This window comes from Hyalella azteca, unplaced genomic scaffold (genome assembly GCF_000764305.2).
Source record: "Hyalella azteca isolate HAZT.00-mixed unplaced genomic scaffold, Hazt_2.0.2 contig12736, whole genome shotgun sequence".
Taxonomy (NCBI): domain Eukaryota; kingdom Metazoa; phylum Arthropoda; class Malacostraca; order Amphipoda; family Hyalellidae; genus Hyalella; species Hyalella azteca.
The window spans coordinates 25803-36834 of NW_025942685.1; the positions used below are offsets into that span (position 1 = coordinate 25803).

The window sequence follows — 11032 nt, forward strand, 5'->3', positions numbered from 1 at the left end:
TTCAGCACTAGCATGGCCAAACCACGCTAACCACTGAGCAAAGATAAGCGGTGTATTATCAACACTTCATCGGAACTGAAGACATTGATGGATTAAATCAAGATGCAGAGGAAATAAAGAAATACAATGAATGGCACGCACTCAATTAAATAGTTGCAATTGATAATTGAATGGATAGGAGGTTCTGAAACAAAAAAAAAAACGTGAAAGAAAAAATAAAACGAAGAATTGGTACTTGTCATGATTTATATCACTACATATACAATCACATACTATTCATATGTATCACAAACACGAATGAAATAGTTTGGCGAAATTATAACTCCAGCAGTGATGCTTGAATTACTCAATTACGAACAAATTTGAAAGTGATCCGATTCTTATGGTATCGGTGAACATGATTTTGATATAAAGAAAAATGCTATTAAAACCGAACGATGAAACATTGAACTATAATTGTATATCAATTTAAGAAGCAACTTTTTTAACTGATAAAAAATTTCTATTTAATTGCGGTGCCAAAATAACAATGCTCAAAGGGTGGCTACAAGCGCAGCAACGCAGAACGATGTAGGACTAAATTAAATGGACTCATAGTTTGGCGAAATTATAACTCCAGCAGTGATGCCTGAATTTCTCAATTACGAACAAATTTGAAAGCGATCTGATTCTTAAGGTCTCGCTGAACAGGATTTTACTCTTATTAAAATGCTATTGAAAACCGATCGATGAAACATTTAACTAAAATTTTTTATCGATTCAAGAAGCAACTTTTTTAACTGATAAAAAATTTCAATGAAATCGCGGTGCCAAAATAACAATGCGCAAAGGGTGGTTAGAGTCGCAGCTACGCAGAACGATGTAGGACTAAATTAAATGGACTCCTAAACGCTTACCCATCTTTCGCATCTCGAGTGATTCAGACTCCTCGTCATCCTCATCATTGTCACAAAAAGGCAAAAATACTAGACGTAAAATCAAACAAGACGCATTGTGGAGAATATAGTCTTTTTATATGAAGTCTGCTAATTATATGAAACAACAGAGCGGTTTAGCTATCCAAAACCCAAGTATTTCAGAACAATTGCGGCCATGACAGCTTTGTAAATAATTTGTTTAGAAAGAATGAATGAGACTTCCGAGGATCCTGTCATGAGGTGAGCATGGAGGATTGTTCTAGAGGAGCGGTGATTGTAAGCCATGAGCCATCATCAGACGGCCACCGTGTGATCCATGCACCACGAGACATGGAGGATTGTTCAAGAGGAGCGGTGATTGTAAGCCATGAGCCATCATCAGACGGCCACCGGGTGTTCCATGCACCACGAGACATGCAGGATTGTTCTAGAGGAGCGGTGATTGTAAGCCATGAGCCATCATCAGACGGCCACCGTGAAATCCATGCACCACGAGACATGGAGGATTGTTCTAGAGGAGCCGTGATTGTAAGCCATGAGCAATTATCCCTCGACCACCGTGTAATCCTTCTACAACACAAATGATGGGGCGCTGTATGGTGCTCGCCGTATAGGACTGCAGCAGCGTTGGGAAAGATGCTCGGACACATCAATACGAGACCATTCATATAATATTAACTTATCTTCAACCGGATACAAAATTACTTAGAAAAAAAATTAATTTTAGAACACAAGGCAGTCACCGAAAAACACCGCCTGAGACTTCAATGCTATACACAAGTCGCAGTAGAATGTCGGTATCGGATTGAATTTTTTAGTTCGGAATGGAAAATTCATTATATTGTTGATCAGAGGTTATATAAAGTACTCGTGTTATAATTCCGGCATGGTTTAAAGTCATTGCAATTTTCCTGTTTACAGTATCAAAAATTTCGTCTGGAATAGCAATAGTGGTTTTTTTAACATAAGGTTACAGCTAAATAAAATACTTAAAAATACTTTTTTAAAAAACACGTTCTTCTTGTGCTCCAAAAAGNTCCAGAAGGCAAGACCATTTCAATCAGCTGAGCAGCAAGCAGCTGAGCAGTGAGCAGTCAGCTGCAGCTCAGCCTTCCCTCCAGAAGGCAAGACCATTTCAATCAGCTGAGCAGCAAGCAGCTGAGCAGTGAGCAGTCAGCTGCAGCTCAGCCTTCCCTCCAGAAGGCAAGACCATTTCAATCAGCTGAGCAGCAAGCAGCTGAGCAGTGAGCAGTCAGCTGCAGCTCAGCCTTCCCTCCAGAAGGCAAGACCATTTCAATCAGCTGAGCAGCAAGCAGCTGAGCAGTGAGCAGTCAGCTGCAGCTCAGCCTTCCCTCCAGAAGGCAAGACCATTTCAATCAGCTGAGCAGCAAGCAGCTGAGCAGTGAGCAGTCAGCTGCAGCTCAGCCTTCCCTCCAGAAGGCAAGACCATTTCAATCAGCTGAGCAGCAAGCAGCTGAGCAGTGAGCAGTCAGCTGCAGCTCAGCCTTCCCTCCAGAAGGCAAGACCATTTCAATCAGCTGAGCAGCAAGCAGCTGAGCAGTGAGCAGTCAGCTGCAGCTCAGCCTTCCCTCCAGAAGGCAAGACCATTTCAATCAGCTGAGCAGCAAGCAGCTGAGCAGTGAGCAGTCAGCTGCAGCTCAGCCTTCCCTCCAGAAGGCAAGACCATTTCAATCAGCTGAGCAGCAAGCAGCTGAGCAGTGAGCAGTCAGCTGCAGCTCAGCCTTCCCTCCAGAAGGCAAGCCTATTTCAATCAGCTGAGCAGCAAGCAGCTGAGCAGTGAGCAGTCAGCTGCAGCTCAGTCTTCCCTCCAGAAGGCAAGAGCAGGAAAGTCATGCAGCGAGTTGTCACTGAGACGCGCCAGCGTCAGTACGCTGCCTCTCGTGCTGGTAGCAGCTCCAGTCAAAATGTCTTGGGTGGTGAGCCAGAAAAACAAAATTATTTTGTATCAATGGCAATAAAACTGCCAATAAACTCCCTCAATATTGACTCTGCGTGAACTTAATAAAGTATGAAACACACAGTAAAAGTTATGAAACACAAGTGAAATTAACAGTTTCACACATTAATCTCCATAAGATTTGAATCAGTCTATAGAAGCACTCGTGTCAACTACATAATATCTGTGTGAAACGCAAGGGAAACGTTGAGATGTGTCGAGTCATTTGCAAGTTCATTAATGAAACCGATAAACTTAGTGAAAAATCAGGAAATGTCGTATAAATAAGATTGATTATTTTTTGGAGAAGAGTTATACATGAAAACTTTGAGATCGCTAAGTGTTCATGTTATAGTTTTATATATTAACAACTGTGTCTCATTATAAGGTTCAATATTCAGTCTCTCACGTATCCATTTTAGACGCATCTTTCTCATATTATTGGGATGATTGTCTCACCGTATGTGGATGATGTCTCGCCTCACATGGATGATTGTCTAAATTTATTGGCATGATTGTCTCCTCTTACAGGGATGATTGTCTCATTTTATTGGGAAGATTGTCTCACCTTATATGGATGATTGTCTCCCCTTATACTTATAGGGATGATTGTTTCCCTTATACGGATGATTGTCTCCCCTTATTGGGATTATTGTCTCCCCTTATAGGGATGATTGTCTCCCCTTATAGGGATGATTGTCTCCGTTATATGGATGATTGTCTTCCCTTATAGGGATGATTGTCTCTCCTTATAGGGATGATTGTCTCACCTTATATGGATTATTGTTTCACCTCATAGGGATTTGAAATGAGATGAATAGCTTGACTCTGTAGCAAGAAGTGGTGATTTCGGCGTCAATTGAAATGAAGTTCCTTTTATTGCCGTTAGATCTGTGCTGAAGGACAGAGAAAATTGTTGATGCAGGAATTAAGCAAAAATGCCAAGTTTTATTATTAAGCACATAGAAGAATTGATAGAGACAAGACATATTGGTCGCCTGAGAACCGAGTCCCGTTCCCGGTTCATCTGGTCCAATGCGGTTCACTACATTCCACTCTTTGTATTGCATTAACAAGAAAAATATTCAAGATGCCGATGTAGAACCAGAAATCAGGAATCAATGGATTTATTCTTGCAATTTTTTATCTTGTTGAATTGATATTATAGCTACACGAGCTCATATAAATTTTGATACTTTTAAGTGCGTTAGTGTGTATTTCTACAAATGTTATGCAAGCATATGCAGTTACTGTTATCGACTTGACTTCCTCAACAGAACTGTTATCTTAGCAATCATGGTAAATAAAATTTGAAGTACTTGCTTTTGTGACGGTATCAAATTTGAAATCCAAAACTTAAAGCGTAAATGAGACGTGCGAAATTAGTCGTCATTATGTTCAAAAGACTTGATGTGCTTCTGCTCGTTTCAGCGACACTAGGTAAGTAATATTGTACGTTGGTTTTGCTTAAAACTAACGAATAATTCAGTTCCGATTCCCAAAAAAATCTGTAAAATTTGGTTGAATAATAAACGAGGAGTTTTCCATTGAAAATGAGATCAGATGAAGCAAACATTTGACTTGCCATAAGCAATGAATCAAGTGTGCAATTATTAGAATACGGGAAAAAATTTCTCAATCATGAATTATTTTTTGGCTTAACCTTACTCAACAAATTTTGTACCATAGTGTTATTGCAATCAACTATGAATTTTTGGAAGAATTACCGGCACAAATCTCCTAAGATATTACTCCAGTAGACAGATGGGCTTGAGCTCAAGCCTGTCATGCACTTACCTGCTTTGATATTAAAGCTTATTCTATTTCTGTGTCTTCGTTCCTACGACAACCCATCGACCCAAAATATTCTCGATTTCGTTTGCGTGATGTCGTTTGCGTGATGAGCAGTACAAACTTGTTAGGTAGTTCCGCTTTGTTGGTGCGTGTTTACTGAACGAAGTCTTAATTAAAAATCGTGATCGTTGGTCCAGCAGCTCGAAGTACATGATTGTTTGCCAACTGGAAGGTATTTTGTGATGCATTTACATGGTCGTCTTGATTGGCTGCATGGCATGTTCTCTCCAACTCTAGATTGCTGGGCATGAATTTGTAACAAGGTCCTGGATATTTTCCGAGGTCTACAACTTGATTTATTATATCTCGAAAGTACTCATTATTTGTAAATGAAACGGAATGATTACAGAGGTGGACGAGTTTACTTTAATGAACTTTGGGCCACCTAGATACAAGGCAATAATTAACTGTGTTTAAAACTAATTTGTAGAACTTTTTATTTTCAAATACGATCGCAATTTATATCGTGTGATCGACCATGAGTGTGTTCTCTGTTCAATGTAGACTTGGCAATCAACAAGAAGACTATTATTTAATTACGAAAAAAAATATATTGTTTCTATTTCAGTTGCAGCAAAAGACTGTTATCACAAGCCACCAAACTGCAAAGATGACTCGTGCTTAATGTGAGTATTACTGCATTCTCATCAAGATTAGGCAGGATTAGCAAAAACAGCCCTGAGCTATTCGTCCTGAATCTAAATCCATGAAATACCTTCTAATAAATAAACATACATTTTTAGTGCAATGTGATTTCAATAAAAAATTTGGCGGAAGTTTCTATCAGTTTAGCGGAAATTGAAGAAAAATAACTATCCGCATAACGATTCCCATCGATGCAGTTGAGGTGCAAGACTGTCTGCACAATTAAGGACATAACCCGGTCAGCTAAACAAATTCAACGACATACTCATGCCGTTCTTTGGTCACTTATTCTACCCGATCGTGAATAAAATGACCTTTCGATGGTCGGATTATTCATAAAACCGGGAATTAAAATCGTTAGGGTTAGGTTGGGGATGGAATCAAATTCTTAATCTGATGGAATCGGACTAAGATTAGATGCTTAATCATCCGAGTATTAGGTGAAGACAGCCAAGTTTTTTTTCTTCGCGAGTGAAGCTTGACCTGGCCTAAACCAAACCCAAAAAGCATTTAATAATAGATTTTAACCCCAATTCTAACCCTAGCCCTAACGTCCTAAACCTAACGACCAAATTAAATGGGTCTTCACTTCTAAGTGAGTAATAAGAATGGCAAACAATGATTTTAACATACCTTTTTACACGCTTTAAATTCGAATCAATAATTATATAGTAACTAAGGATTTTCAATAGGCCTTGTTGAATACTATGAAAAAAATGCTGTGGATTTTTTTATGCACTGCCTGCCAGTGTTTGAAAATTAGCTGAATCGTTTCTACGTGATTTTATTGCGCTTTGTAACGCCGTTAAAAAAAACAAACGATCAATTCATTAAGTATAGGTGATACGGGGAACGACACGATTCTCGTCCCGCTGCCATTGCTGGCATCTTATTTGCAGTTGCGTATCTTTCAGCAGTCGCGCATTCCTCACAGTATTTTTACAAGTTATGCATACGAAAGTTATTGACAAATTCAATTTATCGTGCGATCGAATAGTGATACATTTTGAGTTTGTTCTTAAATAATTTTTATTGCTCCCGACTGGTGGACGTGGCAGTGTGGCGAGCACTATGCATTAATTCCGTCTGCTGTCGCCTGCAGCTCATGGCAGTGCTGGGGAGCATACGGCATCATATATGCTTATTTTCTGCCACTAATTACTTATAAGCTTGAACATATTTATTTTATACTTGTTTTTGATAAGCTACATTTACTGATGTAAGTGCATTAATTCCGTCTGCTGTCGCCTGCAGGACATGGCAGTGTGGGGAGCATACGGCAGTGATTCCTATATACCTACATTCCTCTTCCTATACCTCTTCCTATACCTCTTCCTATACTTCTTCCTCACGACATTTAATTCCTATATACCTACATTAATTCCGTTTTAATTAATCCACACTGCAGCACATGGCAGTGTGGGGAGCACTCGCAGTGCGGCGCGCGTAGAGGCTGCGTCTGCCTGCCCTGCTACACCGGCGACACCTGCGACGAGTACGGTTAGTTTACGGTATACTTTGTTAAAGATATTATTTATGTTTACACTTCTAGTAAATTAATGGAAGTGTAGGTAGATAAAAGTGTAGGTAGATAGTAGTGTAGGTAAATAGAAGTGTAGGAAAAGACAAGTTTAGATAAATAGAAGTGTAGGTAAAGAGAAGTGTAGGTAAATAGAAGTGCACGTAAATAGAAGTGAAGGTGAATGGAAGTGTAGGTAACTAGAAATGTAGGCACTAGCTCCGTTCGGGAAACATTCGAGATGCAGCGCTAACTAACTAATTTGTATTCGATTAATGACAGGTTAAAGGAACCTCCGCAAACAGGGTGCACTGAAGACAAGGACACCGGGTGGCGACCAGTAGTCCTGTTAACTCCTTCAATCGATTCCTTTATTGTCATTTTAATATTACTAGAGATTTACAATACTAACAAACTATTTGTATTTAAAGTTGGAAGTGAAAAATTTTAATCATTATTGTTATTTTCTTTGCTTTCAGTGGACCGCTTCCCAATTACGTTGGAAAAAGAGCACGATGGAATAAAAATCTCAGCTGACCGTTCAGGTGTGTATGAAATCTTGTCTTGAAATCTTGGATGTCGACCAAACCATCAAAATGTTGGAATTCCTGGTTCATTCGATCTTATTTGCAACTGACAGGTCGAATCCTGTTTATTTTCGTCACGTGAATTTTTATGTCAAGGTTTTAACTTAAAATACTTCAATACGCATGCTTCGAATAATTTGTTTGACTTTTCGAACTGCGGTGTGGCCATTCTATCATAAAACAAGTGTTAAAATGCTTAACGAGAAGACATTCGACCAGGAAATTCATTATTCATAACGACATCAGAGTTCGTATCAAGTTCTGATTAGTTTCATCCAAGGAGCGACCTCTCAGTATGAGTATTGATTTGTCAAATCAAATTTAGCTCTTTGCCCACGACCTAACACTCTCCCCACACATTTCTACACTATACACACACGCTTATAAACAACACATATTTATAAATTACATATACATTAATACACTACCTAGACGTTTACACATTACCCGCACATTTGCGCATTACACGCTCGTTTATACACTACACCCACATTTATTTGATTACCAATGACCATGTGCAGCAATCATTTGCATTTTGACCCTGAGCACTTAACAGCAGCAGTCTGTCATATCTAACAGTGCCGACTTTACAGATATCATAGTCTTCTCCTTTGTAGAGTGACAATTCAATTCTTATATTCATTTCATGGTGGGCACGAAAAATTGGGTCATGAAATATTTACCTGTTCATTTGAACATATTTCACTTTGTTTTAGATTAAACATTCATTCTGCTGTATGATAACTTTTGTACCAATAATTGTTGAATAAATTCTTCTTCAGCGGTTGAGTAAAGATCTCAAATATCACGTCGTATGTGATTATAGAATCCACTACTGCATCGACCAGGGGCCATACTTTCAAAAAAAATTAAGAGATCGTAAGTTCATCAGCCAGTCATTGACGGCCTTTCTATAAAAAAGCACTTAACAGCAGCAGTCTGTCATATCTAACAGTGCCGACTTTACAGTTATCATAGTCTTCTCCTTTGTAGATTGACAATTCAATTCTTATATTCATTTCATGGTGAGCACGAAAAATTGGGTCATGAAATATTTACCTGTTCATTTGAACATATTTCACTTTGTTTTAGATTAAACATTCAGTCTGCTGTATGATAACTTTTTTACCAATAATTGTTAAATAAATCCTTCTTCAGCGGTCGAGTAAAGATCTTAAATACCACGTTGTATGTGACTATTGAATCCACTACTGCATCTACCAGGTAAACAAAATGCGACGTAAAACATACTTTTGGAACGTTGCTCTACAAGGCCTTTCTATCCGCATGCGCATAAACTGACATAGCGCGCGTGTTGAGGGTTGCTTAGCACCGTCCGGGTGAACCGTCGTAAGGGAATGTTTATTTATTTTCACAGCTCAATTGAACTGCCGGCGCCATCATCAACACCAGATCACTCCTAAATGCAAATTGGTCCTCAAAGTTTGTTGAAGAGCGATTGAGTTTAGCGTATCGAAAATCGCTGATCAATGTTATTGATGATTTGAAATAATTCTCCTTCCATTTTGAAATTTAATATATATTATGATCTGAAGTTAATGTGATTACGAGAAATTTTGTGTAGGGAAGACTAAGTAACAGAAAAAAATAAATGTAGTTAAAAGTTCAGAACTTTCATGGTTTTGATGCAATTGCCGTTGATTATGAGTTGAACCAAGAATTTATTCATAATCGCAGTAGCTAATTGATTGTTCAGCACATTTGGCATCTAATTCTCTGCTCCACGGCAGGTTTGGTGTACCAAGTGAACGCAACGGACGACGACCAAACGATCAGCTGCACGAATATCGTGCGCACAAATCTGTTCGCCGAGTGCCCGTGCGGAGCAATAGAGTACGGGCCTCTGAAGTTGATGCGCCCGTTCTCATCTGCCGATGAAAACCCGTTCAAAATGGACCCAGTGACGGGCGACGTCCTGATCAAAGACTCGGCCCTGCTGGAGCCCGGAGAAACGTACTACCTACAGCTGCAAATCCAGCGTGCGTCCTGATGATTTGTTTGCATCAAATTCTTATTATTTTCGTTATAATATATCAATGATCGAGTATTTTTTTAACCTCTAGATAATCGTTATATATGAATTACTTTTTATTTTCATTAATTTGACGTGTTCAGCACACATATTTTTATTCAGACTTCAGTAGTTAAATGCACCCAATATGCTGCTATGAATTCAGACCAGTCATTTCCCTTAAGATTGAAAAAATATCTTCTGATGTGAATAATATTGATTGTCCAACAAAAAAATTGTTAATGCATATCATNCAGTGTCGGGCATCACGCCCTTCGCGCTCTGCAACTTACAAATTACGGCGTTCGGCTCCCTGATCACGAGTGGCACGGGCGGCGCTCTTACAGCGGCATCTTTCACACCCGACATCAAGGAGAATGCTTTCCTCTCTGGAGTGGTCAGACTCATTCATAAACTACTCATTTGTTAAATTAAATTGACGTTAAACTTTTCCTTAAAATAGCATACGAGTTGTTTCAACTTGTTTCGCACTAAAATTTCACCGTTTGACATTTTGAGTCAATGATTTTGCATTTAATTCGGGAAGAACAGCATGACATAAATTTTATCTCCTTATTCAATTTGGATCCGCCATTGCCTTACCATCGTTCCAGAACGATCGAGCAATCATCGACTTCGGCAGCCTGATGAACTCCGCGGCCGTCAACAGCGCTGGACCCTTCACTGACAGCACCATCGAGATCAATTTTGACGCGTCCCTGGTCTCAAACCCTGCCTACACCAACACTGCAGCCAATGTCACCGCCGGAGCAACGTACGCTAACGGGACCGTGTGGCTCGGGACGATGTCCTACAACTACGATATGAGTGCGGTGAGTGCAACATCGTGGTTAAGTTGCAGTGCCTCCTCTCCTAATCTGACGACATTAAATTCGCTAGAGTTCAGTGCGCGGGTTAGACACGCTACCTCTCCATCCAACCCCGACTACATGAACGCTGCGAGGACTATGCGCTGTTCACGCATGCCATCTCTATTCACTTTATACGGCCGTTACGATCTTGCATTCCATGTTCAAGAGCGGAAATCGTATTGCATTATTTTTGTGCTTCAAAACTTTCTTTGGCATTACTTACGTTGAACAAGTCGAGGGAATGCTGCTGAATGTCCCCTGCTACTACACCACAGCGTCACGCCGTGAGTGTTCTACAAGCGGTGCAGTAATATCACCTGCTGCTACACCACAGCGTCACGCCGTGAGTGTCTACAAGCGGGGCAGTCGCAAGTCAAGGAGCTCGAGCTCCTTGACTTGTGCTAGTTGTTTATGGGACATGAATATTCTATTTTTAATCATGAATCAGTGAAATGTGGAGAAAATGTCGTTGCAGCTGCTTGAATGTCTTTTTTACAAACCCGTTGAAGGGATCCGGTTCATTGGCTCTCAACATGGCGCTGACAGTCGTGGGCACGGACCCGACCACGGCACTCCTACCCGGCCAGTCCATCAAGTACAAGCTCAGCATTATCATACCTAAACTCAGTAAGACCAACGAAATGTGTAG

At 40.0% G+C, this 11032-nt stretch overlaps 1 protein-coding gene across 1 annotated transcript; it reads left to right on the plus strand.

The window, feature by feature from the left end:
• Positions 1–4241: 4241 nt before the first annotated feature.
• Positions 4242–11010, plus strand: LOC125178787 (the record flags this gene model as incomplete). Its single annotated transcript, XM_047883369.1, has 8 exons — positions 4242–4314; positions 5297–5354; positions 6782–6873; positions 7372–7437; positions 9231–9479; positions 9769–9908; positions 10126–10344; positions 10893–11010. Coding segments are annotated over exons 1-8 (1015 nt in total), but the record flags the coding sequence as incomplete, so codon positions are not given.
• Between the last annotated feature and the right edge of the window lie 22 nt (positions 11011–11032).